Raw genomic sequence first — 20,649 nt, 5'->3', positions numbered from 1 at the left:
CTGCACATGACAATACATATCACATCATATAATGGAGAACATATCTTGTGTATGTTAACAGTCTGATATCCGTTGTGTGTCAGTGCTCCATGATAACGGCTTCTACAGGGAATATGGCCAAAGAGGTTTTTAATGTCCTCATTGTGCGTTTAAAAAAAAAAATATCGGTTCAGGCACCGTTTAGGCACCGGTATCGTTTTAAAAGTACCGGTTTAGCACCGGTATCGGAAAAAACCCAAACGATACCCATCCCTAGTTGTCACGTGTGGCAATGTCAACGTGTTACCAGATCTCTGTAAATAACTTTTTGAGCTCTATTTATTCGAATTGATTTAAAAAAAAAGACGCCTGAAAAAACACCCAGGTTGCAATAATACAGAATTGGCGAAAACCAAGGTATCCAGAGAAAGCGTGACTGATAATATGCATTACAAATGACGACGTCAGCATCTTTTCAATACGCCTGCCAAAAAAACCCAGCGTAGTAGATACTAAAAGGCAGCGTTCACTGAACTATTCATCATCGTTGCCCCAACGACACGATAGACGCCCGAGGCCGTGTGTTCACGTTGCCCTCGGACACATGTCAGATGATGCTGTCGACTGCGGTGGGACTTGAGATGGATTCAGGCGAACCGTGTCCTCCGGCTACTGATTCATAGCAAGTGTTGCGCGCCCTGCGTGAGCAAGGGGCCGCAGCATTTACTTCAAATGAAACTCGGCGTTTGTAGGATTATTACCGTCGCATTTTCAATGCGGAAGGTAATGTTTTGATCGCCGTGTATTTATGTATTTATTTATTTATTTGTATGCGTGTTACTCGCATAACTCAAAAAGTATTAAACCGAATCGCATGAAATTTGGTGGGATGATTGGTTATTATCCGGGGACCATTTGATTAGATTTTGGGATCGATCGGGTCAAAGGTTAAGGTCATGAAAAGGTCAAAATCTTCTTTTTGCAATAGCGCGGTCAATTTCTATCCAATTGGCATGCAACTAATGCCAAAATGTTCATAATTCAATGTCCAATCTTGTGATATGCGAAGGTATGCGCTCTACCGAGTGCCCATTCTAGTTTTTTTAGATGTTTTTGATATTAGTCAATATGCTGTTCGTTGTATATATTGATGTCGTAGGGCTGGATGAGCTAGCAGCGAGTCCTAACACGAGTCGCTGCAGCGGTGCCTCGTGGTCAGCACGTTTACTCTGTAAGAGCTGTCTCGTTACCGATTGACCGTCTGCAACTGAATGTAAGATGATGCGCTTTGAGGAGTAATTAAGATATATAGAATCGGGAACTGATCGGCAATGATCGATGCTGGATATTCTAAATGTAATTTAAATCCGTGGTTATCCAGTTAAGAACAAGTTGTTATAGATGCTTGATTATAACCACCGTTGGTATTTCCTCTGTGCATTGCAATTCAACCTGCTGATTGTTCTGACCTTTACCCCCTCTTACTCCCCCCCCCCCGTTCCAGGTTATGCAATGGTCTCAGCGGCACGTCCAGATCTCCAGGTGCTCGTGTTCCTCTCTCGTGCGTCCGGGCTCTCTTCCCTCTGCTCTACAGCTGAGGTGGCTGTGATTTCCCTCCTGGCCAGCGCTCCCTAAGAGGCCAAGATTGCCAAGATCTGCCCGGTGGCGATCATGACGGCCACCACGCGTGGCTCACCTGTGGGGGGCAACGACAGTCAGGGCCAGGGCCAGGCACCTGACGCGCAAAGCCAACCCCCATTGTCACAGAACCAGGTCAGTGTCATCTTGCCACACAAAGCAAACGTCACACTTCTCCTCATTGTCTTGCACGATTTTTTTGTCCAATGTGTTGAATATTTCTGTTTATCCAATCCCATTGTCTCGTTTTTAGTTTTACTTGACTTCCGGCACTACACTTAATTTTCTGATGATATTCGCATGTATTTCGATGGACATGTGAAATGGGACGTGGCGTGTTTTGAGAGGCCTTTTTTGTTAGTCCAGACACTGCAGAACAGTGTTTTAAAATATCTTCTTCTACAGATATTGCTCCTACCTAAACCACACACAGATGCCCAAGGGGACACAAAAAGAGAGGGTAGGGGCGAGCGGAAAAAAGGGAGACAGAGTGGAGGCGAGGCATCAATGAACAGAGCCTCCTGAGTGATGGATAAAGGGTGTGTGTGTGTGTGTGTGCGTGCGTGTGCAGGCCCGTGTTGGTAAGAGATGAGCCGTGGTGAGACGTGAGAGGCAAGCTGCCTATGTAGGTCAGCCAAGCAGAAGGAGCCTTCGCCACACACCCCCACATTTCTTATTTCTCCGTTCTGCTTCTCCCTCCACGATGCGCGTCCCGCTTCTACTCCATCACACCCGGCGGCTCGTGCCGTCGCCGCCGTTCGAACACACTCGCTTAAAGACGGGCGCCGTCACGGCGATGCTGTAATGCACATCCGTGGACGCACACTGCTGCATTTGGTCTTCTCAAACACTCGTTCCTTCCAGAGAAATGTCTGTTTGACAGCGACGTCACACCCACACATTGACGCATTTATACCTCTTACACATCCACGTCGGCCTACGGGTTGTTTCCTCTGAGTCGGAGATGGTTGAAAAGAGCATTGCTCCGTGTGCCAAATACTCCGTGCATACTGAGTTGAAGGGCTTTGTTTCAGGGCCTTTCAGGAGAAACACCTGCTTCTTTATGCCTACATGCATGTACACTTAGTGGCCGGGACAATAGAAACCCTATCCCATGCCAGAAGCGGGCCTTGCCTCTCCATCGGTTTGCGGCCCTATAGAAACCGGTGTGGGTAACGGCAATTAAAGTTCCACCCTGACTTTGGGGGATCTTTCAACCAAAAATGACAGCTTCACTGACACTTTAAATGAGTTTTTACGGTCGTTTATCGAAGAACTATTCAATAAAAGCCCAATAATTCTTCAAGGGATGTGGTAAGGCGGACATGTGTGTGTGTGTGTGGGGCCCCATTTCTTCTATTCCTTCGTCTCTTTACCTTCACGTAGAAAATGCGGAAGGTTATGTTTTGGTCGCCATTTATTTATTTGTATGCGTGTTCCTCGCATAACTCCAAAAATATTAAACCGAATCGCATTAAATTATGTGGGATGATTGGTTATTACCCGGGGACCATTTGATTAGATTTTGGGATCGATCGGGTCAAAGGTCAAGGTCATGAAAAGGTCAAAATCTTCTTTTTACCATAGCACGGTCAATTTCTATCCAATTGGCATGCAACTAATGCCAAAATGTTCATAATGCAATGCCCAATCTTGTGATATGCGAAGGTATGCGCTCTACCGAGTGCCCGTTCTAGTTTTGTTGATGGATTGATATCCACACAGCCAGGCCTATTTCTGATCCTTTGTTTGTTTCTATACACCGGTGATAAATAAATGCCCCACGGTGCCCCCATTAATACACTTTGAATTGCACAGCCTTCTTAGCGAGCGGGCAGACGAGCACGCACATGAGTTATGCGGCCGCCCGCCGCTCGAGTTAATGACACGACCGCGAGTGTCGCCGAGCTCACGGGCGAGGGATATTGAAATGCACCTTTTAAAAAAGCGGTGGTGCTGATTCAGCATTTCTTGTAGACTTAAATGACGCTGGCTGTTCTCATATTTATTTGCGGCATCACCTTTATACCCAGGAGGCGTCCCGGTGATTTGAATAGTTGAATACACACGCTCCGCTCCCCGTGACATTCGGCCAGGAGGCTGTCATCACCTCACCCTGTAGTTCCTGTCGCCGTCATACTATCACAACAAAATGTGAATAATTATATAATTAGTATATTCAATTAGATATGAAGTGAATACATATATTATCATACATTGTTTTCTACCAATATGGATGTGGAAAGAAACAAACGGTACCCACGTTCTGTTTGTTTTGGGGTGTTGAATGGAGGCAGTTGATCGGGCCTCCTCTCCTCTCCCATCGACTTGAATACATATACGGAACCAGGCAGTCGGGGGGGATGTATTACTTTGTTTCATCTAGATTACGTTTCCAGATGTTAATATTTTTCCGACGAAGAGGACGCACAGTAGCTTTATATCTGTGGAAGAGCTCTGAAGGATCTAATCTTGCGTGACTAATTCTTGGACTTGGATTTTGTTTTTGATACCTGGTGTGACTCACCAATTTTGGTTATGCGATACAGCTCCAGATACCAACGATGTATTGCATGATTCTGATCGTGTGTGTGATTTGAATTTTTTTCTCTCTAGATATCATCTCCAAACTCATCTAATGAGAACTCTCCAGTGAGCCCACCGGATGAGCAGAGCCACGGGGATGGCCCCCCTCAGCTGGAAGAGGAGCCCGCCTTCCCTCACACCGACCTCGCCAAGCTGGATGATATGATCAACAGGTGTTTACTCGCACGGAGGCCGCGTCCTCAGTCTGCGATGAACGCAAAACGTTGTTCAAATATGTTTTAAATGAAGCTCGATTCGGCGCTGTGCCTCTGCTTGTGTCTTTCCCGTGACGTGGTGTGCCTCTGTTGATTCATGTTTGTTTGACCCCTCCCAGGCCTCGTTGGGTCGTTCCAGTTTTGCCAAAAGGAGAGTTGGAAGTCCTCTTGGAAGCTGCTATTGACCTGAGTAAAAAAGGTAGGACTCTACACCGTGTTCTTTTGTGGTTATAGAGACGCCTTGTCGCCTTGTCGGTCATTTAAATAATGTTGAATCTCTTTCACCATTTGGATTCAAACTACTTGGCGTGAACACATCAGACACAGATACGTAATGTACAGATACACCAAACCGATTTTTACCCCATGTGCTTGATAAATCACTTGGGAAGCGATTAGCATGATTACGGTTGATGATTCATTGTCTGTCATTACCTTCTCATTGAAAATGCGGAAGGTTAAGTTTTGATCGCCGTGTATTTATTTATTTATTTATTTATTTGTATGTGTTACTCGCATAACTCAAAGTATTAAACCGAATCGCATGAAATTTGGTGGGATGATTGGTTATTATCCGGGGACCATTTGATTAGATTTTGGGATTGATCGGGTCAAAGGTCAAGGTCATAAGTAGGGTTGGGTACCGGAAACCGGTGCCAATGTGGTACCGGTTCCAATACAACCGGTATTACCCGGACCGAAATGCAACGCACATTTCGGTGCTTCTTTCCGGTGCCTGAGCCGATTGAAATTGAAAAAAACTATTGTTGTGAACTTCTCAGGTGACTCCGCCCTGTCAGCAGGTTGCGAGCCTCTCATATTTAAGTTTGACAGCGGAGGCTGCGCCGTGTGTGACTACGTGAACCGGTGTCGAGCACACCAGCGTCAGGCTGGACGCGATGGGGAGACCGTCACCGGTCCCCTGAACACGTGGAGACCGATGAATAAACGAGCAGCCTGAACTCAGATTAGTACCGTAACGTTGATTGCAAGTCTTGCATTCATAAAAGTAGCCCAAGAAATAATAAATTAGCCATTATAACCATGTTTAAGCTAGCTCGTAGCTAGCGCTAGCTACGAGCTACGAGCGTGACAGTCTGCTAGCAGATGTGTTGGTGTCCAGCGGTCCCGGCTGTATACCCGGTGTTACCGGGAATATAATGACGGAGGAATAAAGACCGTGGGGCATCACTTTGTTTCAGTGGAACTCTCGCTGTCAGAAGCAAAACTTTATTTGTCACGTGTCATCTTCAGTACCTCTGATTGGTTGTTCTCTTTGCCCATCAAAACAGTGTCAGGATTAACCCTAAAACGTCTGCACATGACAATATATATATATTAGGGCTGTCAATCGATTAAAAAAAATTAACTAATTAATCGCACATTTTGAAATTCATTAATCGCGATTAAAAGTTTTTCTTTCTTCTTTTTAAAGACAAAACTTCACACAGAGCTGTGTTTTCAAAGAGGCTCCTACCTATAAAGTGCCAGCGAGGTATTTAATATCGTGGATGATAAATTGTTTCTTCAGTGAAACATCAGATGAGTAAAAAAAAAAAGAAGTATATTGAGACCCCATTGGTCCTGTCATCTTTAACACTGAACAGCAGCAGAACCAGTGGCCTTGGTAACTGACTGACATTCACATATGTCACGTTCACCATCTGGAGGCTGGGGGCATTTTATACATTTTACAAATTCACCTTTTAAAGACTTTTGCATATGACACACCCCCACGTGTTCTACATCAAACATTCCAGAACAATCTCAGCTCTAGTCAATGAGGCTCAGTTGTCCTGGTGCCGTGTTCTCTGCTCTCTGACTGACAGGCTGCTCAAGAGGTGGGAGGTCCTTGTGATTTACTGAGTGTTCATTGGTTGTTTTTTTCGCAAAATGTTGACAGACAAACTGATTGATCAATCACGTTGAAGGTTTCGTGTGTCGAGTTATTTCCGCGCCGCGTCACCCGACACGTCGCCCCTCTGTTCCTCTGTGTATCAGAGGGGGAGACGGGAGGAAGGAGGAGCAGGAGGAAACCCGACTGATTCATCCACGAGTTTAAACTGATTTCTGCTCCTTATTTTCGCGGAGAAATAATTGTTTTAAAAACGGAAACAGTGTTAAACCGTACTGCCGCGGCTTGACACTCGGTTTGAGTGTAAAAACTTCAACGAACACCGGAAGTAAACAAAGTTGCGTTAAAATATTTTAGTGCGTTAACGCGGCCAAATTAATCGCATAGATTAACGCGTTAACGCTGACAGCCCTAATATATATATATACATATCACATCATATAATGGAGAACATGTAGTGTGTATGTTAACAGTCTGATGTCCGTTGTGTGTCAGTGCTCCATGATAACGGCTTCTACAGGGAATATGGCCAAAGAGGTTTTTAATGTCCTCATTGTGCGTTTTAAAAAGAAAGTATCGGTTCAGGCCCCGTTTAGCACCGGTATCGTTTTAAAAGTACCGGTTTAGCACCGGTATCGGAAAAAACCCAAACTATACCCATCCCTAGTCATGAAAAGGTCAACATCTTCTTTTTACCATAGCGCGGTCCATTTCTATCCAATTGGCATGCAACTAATGCCAAAATGTTCATAATTCAATGCCCAATCTTGTGATATATGAAGTTATGCGCTCTACCGAGTGCCCGTTCTAGTTTTCTTCATGGATTAATCTTTCCGAAACCCAAAGTTTTCAGTTTACGTTGAAATAAAACCGAGATACTTTCAGACTTCCTCGGTGCTGAATGAATGTCCTTTGACCGTGTCCTCTATCTGCACTCATGTTATGAGAATAAATATATCTCAACAAATGTGATGTCTTTCCCGTTGCAGGACTGGATGTGAAGTGTGAGGCTTGTCAGAGATTTTTCCGAGATGGTCTGACCATCTCCTTCACAAAGATCCTAACGGACGAGGCAGTCAGCGGCTGGAAGTTTGAGATTCACGTGAGTTTTTCCGCTCTTTCTAGCTTGAAAGGGGAAGAGAGAAAAAGAAATTAGATGAAATAAACAACCCATCGCAATTGAACTCTGGCTGCGTGTCTGTAACGCATGTAAAAGCTGAATTTAAGTGGTTACGGATAAACATCTACGTAATTTGACCCCACTTTCAGTTCACACAGAGAACGACCACTACTTTGCACTGGTTGATTATGGGATGGATCGAAGGTGTTGGGTTGACAAAAGTCAGAGTTATTGTCAGCGTAGCTTTTAGCTATTCTTTACCCTCTTGCCATTGGATGCATGCGTGTTCACACGAGGTGCTCGCCTGCAAATCGAGTCATCCGTTGTGTTTTCTTGGAGCTGAGAGAATTGGGCGACGGCAGCCGTGATCCATCAACGATCTGACGGGCGTAGCGGAGGCTCGCTGTTGTGTTGCGTGGAGGAGTTTGATCTCTGGATACCTTTTTTTCGTGATAAACCAGTGAAACTGACTCGATCTTTCTACCGTCGCCCTTTTGAATCTTGTTGTTCGTACAGTATTTTTTTGATGATCCACAGCGATTGTTAAAGATGCAACCAGATGCTTGTAAACGACACTTCTTTAACGATGTCTGAACGGTTCTCTGGACTGCTTCGACGAGCCGGTCCCATATGGATCACCGGCTCCTCCGGATCTGTGAATCGGACAGACGCTGTGCAGAATGGGCTTTGGATTGTCATTTTTTATTCATGATATGATTAGCAGCCTCACCTTTTCTTAATATATGTGTAGATCTGAAGTTTTAAACATGTTGCGGATGCGAGGAGCCAGTAATTGCACCAAAGTCTGTGTAAAACATCCGACTTGACAGGCCGTCTATTTTCGGGGTTACGTCTGTGGCAGCTGCTCCATCAAGGCTCGCCTGACTGCGGGAGCCATGAATAATATAGGGTTTCTCATATTTCCAAGTAAAGTGTATTAATGGTATTAAATGTATCTGTGAAAATGTTGTGTTTTTATAAACAAGAACAAAAGACCAAGCACATTTGAAGCGTTGGCCCACACTGTTTAATCAGATTCACCGTGTAAATTAAAATATCTTCTTGTCTGGCTCCTATGTTGGAGGCCATGGCATATGACTGACCTCTTTACTTTTAATTTGTGAGGAAAAACCTTCATTCTAAATGATTAAATTGCATTATACATCTTTTCCTAATCTGTATTCAACATTCTGGCCCTCTGACTTGAACTTGAAGGGCTGCAGAAGCCTAGATCCAGGAGATGAAAGAATACATTAAGAGTGCGCATGCTTTTTGAAATATTGCAGCTGTTGAGGTTGAAAGTAACTTCATGGAGGTCGATCTGTATTTCTGAATCTGTGTAGTACCAGATTGCAAGATTATTGTTCATAAAACCAGACGGGGATCGCAGCATTTCCCCAGTTGTTTTTAAAACGTTCTCCACTTTTTGTCGTTCATAGTCCAGTTGGTAACGTCACTATTGTTTTTTAATTTTTTTTCCAAATCTACCTCCAACCCTTTGTCTCACAGAGGTGTATCATCAATAACACGCACCGGTTGGTGGAGCTGTGTGTGGCCAAGCTCTCTCAGGACTGGTTCCCTCTACTGGAGCTTCTGGCCATGGCCACCAACCCCCACTGCAAGTTCCACATCTACAACGGCACGCGGCCCTCTGAGACCATCCCCGCCGGAGCGCAGCTGGCCGATGACGAACTCTTCGCCCGACCGCCGGACCCGCGCTCTCCTAAGGCGAGTCCCCGCCCAGCATGAAAACCGCTCTCCTTTTTAATATGACGTCCGACCGGTTTAACGAGTCATCGTAGACTCTTTTCATCCTTATTCTTAAAACAGACTTTTTTCCCTGCATTGTGCGATCAGGTGATCGTTTACAAACCTTTTTAAACGGCTTAGATCGCGCGTGACGTTACTTCACACAGTGACGTCCGTCATGTAAGAAATGTTTGGGCTCGTATAAAATGAAACCAGAGGCGGGGCCGTGTTCTTCCTCCAGTCGGCCTGTCGCTCCTCTCAAAAGACAAAAAAAATCCATAGAGGTGCATTTTAGTCTCATTAAACAAAGAGAACCCGCCTCCGGAGTAGCGCGACGGAGAATTATATGGAACTCGCAGTCCATCGGATGCTTGTCGGAAAACAGATTGCATTAAAGAGAAGGTGGGTAGACCGGAGGATAGGATTTTATAGTAGAAAGTGATGAATCCAGCGTGGGCACAGGGTCGGTCTGAACAGCAGCTCTGCTCGCCTGTCTGCCCTCGTTGGCCGGGGGCCCAGGACTACTTAGGGGACCTCCGGGACTGCTCTTTTTGGGCTTAAAAGTATTTATTTATTGGCTACAAAGCAAACGTTGCATTTATTGTCAGGTGAAGAAGCTATTTGCATCTCTTTCTCAAATCAAAACATAAGAGTTTATCTCTTTTTCAAATGGGAAAAATAGTGCATGAAAATATTGTTTTGCAAGCTTGGAATTATTTAATCGTATGAAGACGAAATAAAATCAAGAATGTGTTAATTTTGTTGAAAGTTAAAGCTGGGGTAGGGAGTTTTTTATTTTTTTGCATCATTGGAAAGAAATTCCATAATACCCGGTCAGCATATTTTAAGTAGAGTGGTCTGAGAGAACTAGACTTGTGCATCGGCTCCCGGCTCTGCTTCAGTCTTTAGAATATCGAGCCCGTGACGGTCGACTTCGACCAATCACAGGCCATTTCAGAGTTAGGAGTATTCCTATTGGCTGTTCTACAAAAAACATGCATATCCAAAAAGTTGCGCCACCAGAATATGCAACGTTTGCCTGAATATTTAAAAAAAAGTCTGTAGAAGTGTTTCAGAGATGGAGGAAAACTATGTCTTTAATGTTTGTTTGTTTTTCACAGGGCTGGCTGGTGGACTTAATAAACAAATTTGGCACGTTAAATGGGTTTCAAATGTTGCACGATCGCTTTATGAGCGGCCAAGCACTGAACGTCCAGATCATCGCTGCACTTATCAAGTGAGGCCGCCGTTCCCCCAGAGCAATATTCTGAGACTGGTCTGCTGTGTCCGTTGGTGCGATGCTGATCCTGGTTTCTGTCCCCCCCCCCTGTGTTCACAGGCCCTTTGGCCAGTGTTACGAGTTCCTCACATTGCACACGGTAAAGAAGTACTTCCTTCCAGTCATCGAGATGGTTCCCCAGTTTCTAGAGAACCTCACTGACGAGGAGCTGAAGAAAGAGGCCAAGAATGAAGCCAAAAACGACGCACTGTCCATGATAATCAAGTCTCTGAAGAATCTGGCTTCTCGCGTACCGGGGCAGGAGGAGACCGTGAAGAATTTAGAGATTTTTAGATTAAAAATGATTCTTAGGTGAGTACCGACGGATCATGCCTTTTTTTAGTGTTTTTTAATTGGGTAATCTTTGAGTCAACGGACAGAGAAACCCAAATATCCATAACGCATAACATTTCATGGTTATTAGAATAAGTGTTTTGTAGACATTCTAGTGCAGTAATCATTAAACACCTTTTTTCTGATGATTTGATATTCATTAAATTCTCTTATTTTCATCCCCAGGTTATTGCAAATTTCTTCTTTTAACGGCAAAATGAATGCACTAAATGAAGTGAACAAGGTGATCTCCAGTGTGTCCTACTACACTCATCGGCACAACCCCGAAGAAGAGGAGTGGCTGACTGCGGAGCGCATGGCGGTACGCTCGATTCTCCACTGTTGTGCAGTGCTTAAAAAAAAAAAAGGAAACGATTTCTCACTCTAAAACTCCTTGTCCCGCATCAGGAGTGGATCCAGCAGAACCACATCCTGTCCATTGTGCTGAGGGACAGTTTGCACCAGCCGCAGTACGTAGAGAAACTGGAAAAGATCCTCCGCTTTGTTATCAAAGAAAAAGCTCTTACAATGCAGGACCTGGACAACATCTGGGCGGCACAGGTACACTGCAACACACTTTTTAAATACCCCCCAAAAAGTATGAATTATTACCTTCGCATTGAAAATGCGGAAGGTTATGTTTTATTTATTAATTTATTTGTATGCGTGTTACTCGCATTACTCAAAAAGTATTAAACCGAATCACATGAAATTTGGTGGGATGATTGGTTATTATCCGGGGACCATTTGATTAGATTTTGGGATTGATCGGGTCAAAGGTCAAGGTCAAAATCTTCTTTTTACCATAGCGCGGTAAATTTTTATCCAATTGGCATGCAACTAATGCCAAAGTGTTCATAATTCAATGCCCAATCTTGTGATATGCGAAGGTTTGCACTCTACCGAGTGCCCATTCTAGATTAGTCTGTAATGGGATGGAACAGATTCAATAACTATAAAGGTGCTTTAACTAAAGGTTAGACCTCTGCGGGCGTTACCGCTCCTTGGAAGTGTTTATTCAGCCTTCAAGTGTTTTGTTGTTGTTTTCAAATATGCGTTTAATCCCATATTTGAAAAAGGTGCCCAATTCAAAAGACACATAAGATCCGCCTCCACGGTGCAAAGCACTCGGCTGTGTTGCCACTCGCGGGTTAAGAGTCGCGACTGATGCGTCCGCGATGGATCGTCGGCAGAGGTGCGGGTTACTGGAGGCGCTGGGGTTTTGAGCATTTTGGAACCGAGAGTAACGCGACGCGACTTAAAAGTCCAAATGTGAATTTGTTAGTTTTTTGTTTTGTTTTCAGAAGAACGACCGTGTCACGGCTCGCGCTCGCAATGCAAACCTAGTCGATTTGACGGTCGTCCGCGTCTCGTCTCGTATCCCCGCCGCCGCCGAGGAATGTCTGAAGTGTTTTTGTGACGGTCGCGTTGTTCTACCCGCAGGCTGGTAAGCACGAGGCCATCGTGAAGAACGTCCACGACCTCCTGGCCAAGCTGGCGTGGGACTTCTCGCCCGAGCAGCTCGACCATCTATTCGACTGTTTCAAGGTGATTGATAACTCTCGACGTGAATCCCAAAACATCGCAACCGACGTACCGCGGCACGCGCCCTAACCCCCTGGACTCGGTGCTTCCTCTTGTGCAGGCGAGCTGGACCAACGCCAGCAAGAAGCAGCGGGAAAAACTGCTGGAACTCATCCGGCGCTTGGCCGAGGACGATAAGGACGGGGTGATGGCCCACAAGGTCCTCAACCTGCTGTGGAACCTGGCGCACAGCGACGACGTGCCCGTGGACATCATGGACCAGGCGCTCAGTGCTCACATCAAAATATTAGATTACAGTTGCTCACAGGTGCATGTTGGTGAATTTGTTCAAAGCTAAATGGCATGCAAGAATACCAGATAAAGGGCTTCTTTTAGGCAAAACTGACCATTTTTAAAATCTTGACCCACAGGACAGAGACACACAGAAGATTCAGTGGATAGACCGCTTCATAGAGGAGCTACGAACCAATGACAAATGGGTGATTCCTGCCCTGAAGCAAATCAGAGAAATCTGTAGCCTCTTTGGAGAAGCCCCTCAAAACCTTAGGTAAGTGATCTTTACACCACAGGACCGTGCACAGGACTGTTCTCATGTCGGCAGGTTTAGAGTGTTTATCCAATGTAGTCTTAGAGTGCTTTATTCTGAATTATTAATCTCTATTTTGCACATAGCGCTCGAACACCCACTAGGAAAGCGGCGAGACCCCCGTGACCTTCACGTTCACTTAACTTTGGCCGGCCGGCATTTTAATCACATTGTAATCACATTTGCACGAGACCCGAGGCGCGTCGAACTTTTTCGCTCTTCACCCTAGACAGGAGGCGGACCTGCCGTTTAGTGTCACACCGTTGCACGATAACGTCGCGATTGTCCTCTGCAACTCATCCCGGGGCACAAATTAACCGTCAGTGCTGACCAGTGTTGCCGGGCGACGCACACACACACAAGTTACGACTTTTTTTCTTCTATTAAATATAGAGCCACATTTAGCTCCCGACGTCCCAGTTTTGACTGTTCTTAAAACATCGTAAGTCCTACTGTGTGTGTGTGGCGCCTTTTTTAAATTTAGAATTACAGATATTTGGCTGCTTTGTTTTTTCACTTGGTTTATTCTTTGGGTTAGGAGGAGGGGTGGTTTGGGTCAATGGATGCACACGTTTCTTTTCAGTACACTTCCTTAATTTGTTGTACTGCAACAAAGTTAGCTCCATAAAGGCGGTCTGTAGATGCAGGTCCAACTTAAACTAAGCCGAACAATCGCATCCGTGCAGTCCAAATGCCATTTCTGTCTTTAGCCGACTGGCTAGGTATCCGTCTAGTCTCGTAGCTAGCTTGTAGATATTAAATGTTAGTTTGTTTACATGAATATATATCCATTTAAAAAAAATCATAGGCCTTTTTTTCACTGCGGACATTTTGACTCTTACTGGGGAAACCCCATTGTCTTTTATTTGTTTTAAACGGATGACATTAACGGTGTGACCAGGACCCTGAAACAGACGCACCTGTTCTCTTCTCCTTCTGTGACGTGTCAAAATGTGTCCAATGAAAAATATTTGCTATACGTGTCGACGAGAAGCGTAGGGTCAGCGTCCCTCAATCTTGTTGCCGGGGAGATTTATACAAACATTACCGTAACACTAGCATGTGAAACATTTGTGAAAGAATTGTAAGAATGATATGAATTCCTATTGTTTAGCTTTAATCGCAAATTATTTTGGATTTGAAGTAGTGCTTTTTTCTAGTCAATGTAGAAAACATGTAGTATACATGCCTGTTGTTTTTCAGAAAGAAAATGCCAATTAACATACAAACGAACTTAGTGGGGTAAGTTGAGTGCTAATTCCAGGGTTCTACCTATTTCTGTTTCACGTCAAGTCTGACTTTCTCTTTGAACATGTTTATGATATATTTACTTTATACAATACAAATCTCTGACATGAATCCTCTTACGCAACTCTCTCTTGGGTTTCATCTCAAATGACCCGACGCCTCATCTTATCTCCTGTTCAAAGACCTGCACATGTGTGGTTCGGTCGAGCAATGGACAAGATGGTCGTGTTCTGATCGCCAAGCAATAAGCTGCACGTCTTTTTTTTTTTTTGGGACGGCGAAACCGTGGCAACCCAAACGCTCATCCATCACATTCTTTTTTTGCACTTGATCAATATGACCAAACCACGGGTAAAGGCAATGGGACACTTCCCATTCATTTACTAGGTCAGTCATTCGGCTCGTCAAGAATGTAATTAATAGACGCAAGTAATTCAAACCAATTATTTTATGTAAAATCATATTTAGAATGATTTTTTTTTACTGAATATTTAGAATATTGCAGAGAAAGATTCAATTCAATTCCGTTTATTTGTATAGCCCATTTTCACAAATTACAAATTTGTCTCAGAGTGCTTTACAAAATAATTTCAATTGTGTGAATAATTAGTCAAACTTGATGCTAAAGAATCTTTTTCCAACTTTTAAATCGGAGTATACCACCGTGGTGCAATTGAGAAAACAGTTTTCCCTCAAAATAGACCCACACACATTCTGAAGAGGAATTTCCCAAATGTAAACCTTCTGAAAAGTCATCCAAGTTGTGTTCCCTTTTAAATTCTAGAATCATCCCACTGGTGTCATTGATGGGAAAATAAGACTAAAATCTGTGGTCGCAATCATATATAATAAACTACAATAGACCCTTCCTCTAATATCGGATATTAATTAATAAAATCCCCAAAAGAAATCACGGTGTGGTTTCTGAATGCACGTCTAGTCCAAACATTAGTTCGAGGCGGCGTTCCCATCGTCTCCAAAACCCAGACGCCCTCGGTGTCACATCTGATGCGCGTCGTTCCCCCAGAGGCCCGTTGAGGGCGTTCCGGTGCCGTTTTGTCGGTACCGAACACGAACAGTCGCTTTAATTGAGACCGTTGCACAACTCGATGAAAGGTCCTTTGAGATGGAGCCCCATTCTTCCTGACGCCAGCTCCTTTCAGCACAAATCACTCAGGGCGAAAGTATCAAAAGTATTTCATGCCTTGAACCCACTCAAACGCAGAACAAATGCAATAGTGCCGCAATTTGTTTTTAATAAGCAGGTAGCTCCATTCTGAATCATCCAGCTCCTGCTGACGGCAAACTGGAATCTGAATGTTACTCCTGAATTTTAATAATTCTTTTCCCAACTCTTTCTTTTTTCTTTTTGCATTGGTAATTCAGACCTATGTTAGGGTGGAGCACATTCCCATGTGGCTATCAAAACTTCAGCGTAGAGTTCAATCTGATCTGGTTTGTTAGTTTAGCTTTCAAGCCAATTAAACCTTCTTTTATGTGGAAATCAAGGCAGGAAATAGCCTTTCATGATATGACTTCTTCTTCTGGTTATTCTATGACACACACACACACACACACACACACACTATACACCAAACGCTGCTTTCTTAATATCGATGATTAAAAAAAATTAAAAAAGAGAAATCAGTCATCCTATGTTTATTTATTATTTCTATTATTCTCATAAATTGTGTTCAATTGTGTACGTCAGCTTCATTCTCACTTTGGTTTTTAGTCTTCCTTGCTTCCTCAGCAAATTTCTGTTTTTTGTGTTTTTTTTGTCCCCCTGACAACCTCCCCTCCTCCTGCTGTTCTTTCCTTAGTCAAACTCAGAGGAGTCCTCATGTGTTTTACCGCCACGACCTGATCAACCAGCTGCAGCACAACCACGCTCTGGTCACCCTGGTGGCCGAGAACCTCTCGGCCTACATGGAGACCATGAGGCAGTTCTCCAAAGGTACGCTGTCGGGGGGGTTGGGCGGGCACAAATCACAAATGGCATCCTCTTGGTTCAGTATCCCGGTCGGGGATGAGCGCCGTCTGCAGTCTGACTGGTCTTGTGTGCTTTTACAGAAGAACAGGCTGAGTTTGACCCTCAGACGGTCAGACCAGGAAGCCGCTACAGTCACGTGCAGGAAGTACAGGAGCGACTCAACTTCTTGAGGTACCGTATCTCAAATTTTACTAAGAGCCGAGCGTACAGCTACTAATGGAAGGAATGCGAATATAAAACCCTTGACAATCAATCCAATTCCGCCTTAAAACATGGCCGAACTTTGAGTTACATCGGGATGAGATATCTCATAATGTGTTGGCTCGGCTCGGCTGCATTGCTACAAATACACTACCCTTCAAAAGTTTGGAGTCACCCAGACAATTTCATTTTTTCCATGTAAACTCACACTTTTATTTATCAAATGAATTGCACAATGAATATAACATATAGTCAAGACATTGACAAGGTTAGAAATAATGATTTTTATTTTAAATATTAATGTTGTTCAAACTTGTGGCTCAAAGAAAGGCCAGTTGTATAGCTTCTCTCACCAGCATAACTGTTTTCAGCTGCGCTCTCATAAAAAGGGTTTTCAAGTGTTTTCTACCCCTCCGCTAGTCTTCTAAGGTGATAACACAATACCATCAGAACACTGGAGATGGGCCTCTACACACCTCTTTAGAGACTTCATTAAACACCAGAGAAGTCATTTACCACATTAATAATGTATAGTGTATTTATGATTAATTTAATGTTATCGTCATTGAAAAAAACAGTGCTTTACTTTGAAAAATAAAGACATTTCTAAGTGACTCCACACTTTAGAACGGTGGTGTAGTTTCAAGGTCCTTTTGTAACGGCTGCACGTTACATCCACAGTCGTGTCTTCTAGCTACTGAGCCACTCCATTAGAAGTGCCGTGTTCAACTGTGGATCATTAGGGAGGAGCAAGTGGTACCCAGTGACTTCACCCTATTATGAATTCAGTCATGGATGAACTAAATTACACCACCAGTGTTTGCTATTGATTTTCCGGTTGGTTTTGTCTTTTTTTTTTTACCAGGTTCCTGCTCAAAGACGGTCAGCTGTGGCTCTGCGCCCCTCAGGCCAAACAGATCTGGAAGTGTCTGGCTGAGAACGCGGTGTTTCTCTGCGACCGCGAGGCCTGCTTCAAATGGTACAGCAGGATGTCGATTGATTCTCGCCTGAATTTGCTTTTTTAAAGGCAGAAAGCATGTTTTTTGTTTTTTTGGTATACCATATATATTTTTTGTCTCATGCCACTCAATAGGTACTCTAAGCTGATGGGCGATGAACCAGACCTGGACCCAGACATCAACAAGGACTTCTTTGAGAACAACGTTCTGCAGTTGGACCCGTCCCTGTTGACGGAGAATGGCATGAAATGCTTCGAGAGGTTCTTCAAGGCCGTGAACTGCAGGGAGGGCAAGCTGGTGGCGAAGCGCAGGGCTTACATGATGGATGACCTGGAGCTCATCGGCTTGGACTACCTCTGGAGGGTGAGGAGAGCGCTGCAATGGGCACTTACAAACTGTTTATTGGAGAGGGCGGCTTTCTTTTATTTTTATGCTATATACTTATTTATTCACCTCAAACACACATCTGTAAAATGATGTTACTCTACAGTTGCTCATACTTATGGAAGGAGCTATGTACCATCTGGTCACACAGCCGTGTATAATCAATGCTAAGATGGCACCATGTAGTTTTCATTGATGTCTTTCTGTATTAATTATAATATTAATGCCATTTGTTAGGTGTTTTAAAAAAGCTGGGCAGGAACACGCTGGTAAAAAAGAGAACCATACAAATGTTTTATTCATTACTATTAGTTAAATATACCAGTGTGGTATCGGGTATCAGGATATTTATTCAGGGTTCGTACGCTCATGGAAAACCTGGAAAAGTCATTGAATTTAAAATGGTCATTTCCAGGCCTGAAAAAGTCTTGGAAAAAACTTAAATCATAAAAGTTTTGGAAAAGTCATGGAAATGTGTTATCACATCATTTACGCCGAGTTTGAAATAATTAATGTGTTTTTTAAAGAAAGACACTCAAAATATAAGCCGGCGTATGTTCTCAATACGCTACATTTTCTACATTTTTCATGTTTATACCGAGATTTCAGTTTGGTCATGGAAATTTGGTTTAAAGTCCTGGAAACGTCCTGGAAATCCATCGGTCAAAATGTGTAAGAACCCTGTTTATGGCAGGTATCGTAAAGAAGTTATAATGTTGGTATCGTGACAACCAGGTAGAGGCAGAACAGACTCGAGGACCGGACTCGAGGAACAGACTCGAGGACCTCTTGTACTTAAAATGTTTATTATTAATTCCTGTATGTTTTTGGGTGCAACCTTTGTTCTTAATCGGATCTGTTTCAGTATTTAGGTCCGAACCGTCTACAGAGCGTAGTTATGAAAGCTTCAGGTTTCATCGAATGACGTGGAGGTGGTGTGGGACGACAATAAATCAATCTGCTTTTGGCCAAATGAATAAATGTGATTGGCCGGGCTCGCTTCACACCTCCGCTCTCTGCTCTGACGTCTCTGAAGCCAAAGATGCTCTGCAGGGTGTCACGACTGAACTCTCGTCATTTTAACCTCGAGGGAGAAGTTGCATCAACAAAGAAGTTGACAGTGGACACAAAGTATGACGTGTTGTCTGGAGAAGAGGTCTCACTGTATTACTGGAGGGAGGTGCCATCGAGTTACATTACGGTGTGCTCGATTTAGTAAAACAAAATATATATATATTCGGTGAAGGTATATCATAAAGTGTTTCACAGCAACATACAGATATGAGGGAGGGAAGTATTCAATGCAAATAACCACTATAGATGACTGACTAATCGACAAGTTTGACCTTCATTTTAGATTTGTTTAAATCATTTTTTGGAGAAAAGATGGAACAAAATAAACCAACAACAAAAACTCTTATCAGCCAAAATGGATTGTAGACGTTCGCCAAGTCATGTCTGCTGTAGAAAGAAACGTGATTGGGGGCATCTCTCAAAAGTTATTACATTTAAATCCAAACTGAGTTGTGTGACCCCTTGTACCACTGCCACACACACACACACACACACACACCCTCCCCCCATTGTGTTCTGAGTGGGCGATAATGAGGCTCCTCTTCCTAAAGGTCTTCGGACTGCCACAGAGGCGTCTCAGTGTGACTCTATTCTATTTTCTCCTCCCTCCCAGGTGGTAATTCAAGGAAGCGACGATATCGCCAGCCGAGCCATCGACCTGCTGAAAGAGATCTACACCAACCTCGGACCAAAACTACAAGTCAATCAGGTACTGTGGCCGTTCTGCTTCCGGTAGAGCAGAGGTTGAAACTGCTTTTGTGTGGGTTTTTTTCTTCTTCTTCTTTTTTCTAGTTCTCGTTTCCTTCCTGTCCAGATGTATTTGTCAAGAAATCTGATCCTGTGCAGAGGTCAACTCTAACCAATTAAAAATCCTTGGGCGTATGACAAGTTGTCGTTTTCCTTTCCTCAGGTTGAAATTCACGAGGATTTCATCCAGTCCTGTTTCGACCGCCTGAAGGCATCCTACGACACGCTGTGTGTGTTGGATGGGGACAAAGACAGCATCAACTGCGCCCGTCAGGAGGCGATCCGCATGGTGCGAGTTCTCACCGTACTCAAAGAGTACATCAACGAGTGCGACAGCGATTACCACGAGGAGAGGACTATACTGCCGATGTCGAGGTACGGCCACGAGAACACGCGCAATCCACGCGGTCGCCCGCTCGAGGCTGCGGTCGTCTTTCAAACACGTCACTGACCTATGAGCTGAGGCCTTACCTGGCTGCAGGAGTCAACGCATTTAACGCAGTTTTAAGAAATTTAATGCAGAAGTTTATCTGCCGGGTTGATGACTCAGAGAATGAGATCATGTTTTTATCAAAGATAAAATTCAGCACTACACGCTACCAGTCCCAGCTGTGGAGACACTGGTACAGCTGTCTATTCATAAGGCATGTGTAGTTCTTTGTTTGTGTTTTGCTTGTGTTCTTTTAATGTTTTGTACTATCTGGACCTTTAGTCTGTCATAAAAGTTTGATTATCATCCCTCGCGGCAACCCTTCTTCCCTTTTCTCTCTTGCAGAGCCTTCCGGGGGAAGCACATCACATTGATTGTCCGCTTCCCCAACCAGGGGCGCCAGGTGGATGACCTGGACATCTGGTCACACACCAATGACACGATCGGCTCGGTGCGGCGAGGCATCCTCAACCGGATCAAAGCCAACGCCGCGCACACCAAGATTGAGCTCTTCATCGGTGGAGAGCTCGTTGACCCGGCTGACGACAGGAAGCTGATCGGGCAGCTCAATTTGAAGGACAAAACGGTGAGAGCGTTGGACTGACGCTGGTCTATTGCAAAGGAAAAGAAGTTGTTTGTTGAAGGTGTTGCCTCCTATGTTCTTTTGCATATAAATACATTTAGACTCCTTTAAAACAAAGCGATCCAAACCGCTGCGTCGACGTCAA

The 20,649-nt window shown here is 44.1% G+C and overlaps 1 protein-coding gene across 6 annotated transcripts in view; it reads left to right on the top strand.

Moving 5' to 3' along the window:
• usp9 (ubiquitin specific peptidase 9) overlaps positions 1-20,649 on the top strand; it is a 47,489-nt gene that overhangs the window by 9,389 nt on the left and 17,451 nt on the right. For 4 of the 6 annotated variants that reach the window (XM_056436245.1, XM_056436253.1, XM_056436261.1 and 1 more), the window contains exons 2-21: positions 1,484-1,752; positions 4,234-4,376; positions 4,538-4,617; positions 7,263-7,375; positions 8,903-9,121; positions 10,264-10,379; positions 10,482-10,733; positions 10,941-11,076; positions 11,163-11,315; positions 12,198-12,302; positions 12,400-12,606; positions 12,710-12,846; positions 14,089-14,127; positions 15,957-16,090; positions 16,207-16,297; positions 17,193-17,306; positions 17,421-17,649; positions 19,358-19,453; positions 19,655-19,866; positions 20,267-20,507. In XM_056436245.1, coding sequence (XP_056292220.1) covers positions 1,651-1,752; positions 4,234-4,376; positions 4,538-4,617; positions 7,263-7,375; positions 8,903-9,121; positions 10,264-10,379; positions 10,482-10,733; positions 10,941-11,076; positions 11,163-11,315; positions 12,198-12,302; positions 12,400-12,606; positions 12,710-12,846; positions 14,089-14,127; positions 15,957-16,090; positions 16,207-16,297; positions 17,193-17,306; positions 17,421-17,649; positions 19,358-19,453; positions 19,655-19,866; positions 20,267-20,507 — 2,919 coding nt within the window. In that variant the 5' untranslated portion in view covers positions 1,484-1,650. The remainder of the gene's footprint in view (positions 1-1,483; positions 1,753-4,233; positions 4,377-4,537; positions 4,618-7,262; positions 7,376-8,902; positions 9,122-10,263; positions 10,380-10,481; positions 10,734-10,940; positions 11,077-11,162; positions 11,316-12,197; positions 12,303-12,399; positions 12,607-12,709; positions 12,847-14,088; positions 14,128-15,956; positions 16,091-16,206; positions 16,298-17,192; positions 17,307-17,420; positions 17,650-19,357; positions 19,454-19,654; positions 19,867-20,266; positions 20,508-20,649) is intronic. The other 2 variants (XM_056436280.1, XM_056436271.1) reach the window with 1 other exon arrangement.

This window comes from Pseudoliparis swirei, chromosome 2 (assembly GCF_029220125.1).
Source record: "Pseudoliparis swirei isolate HS2019 ecotype Mariana Trench chromosome 2, NWPU_hadal_v1, whole genome shotgun sequence".
Classification (NCBI taxonomy): Eukaryota; Metazoa; Chordata; class Actinopteri; order Perciformes; family Liparidae; genus Pseudoliparis; species Pseudoliparis swirei.
This window is presented reverse-complemented; position numbering and strand designations above follow the sequence as displayed.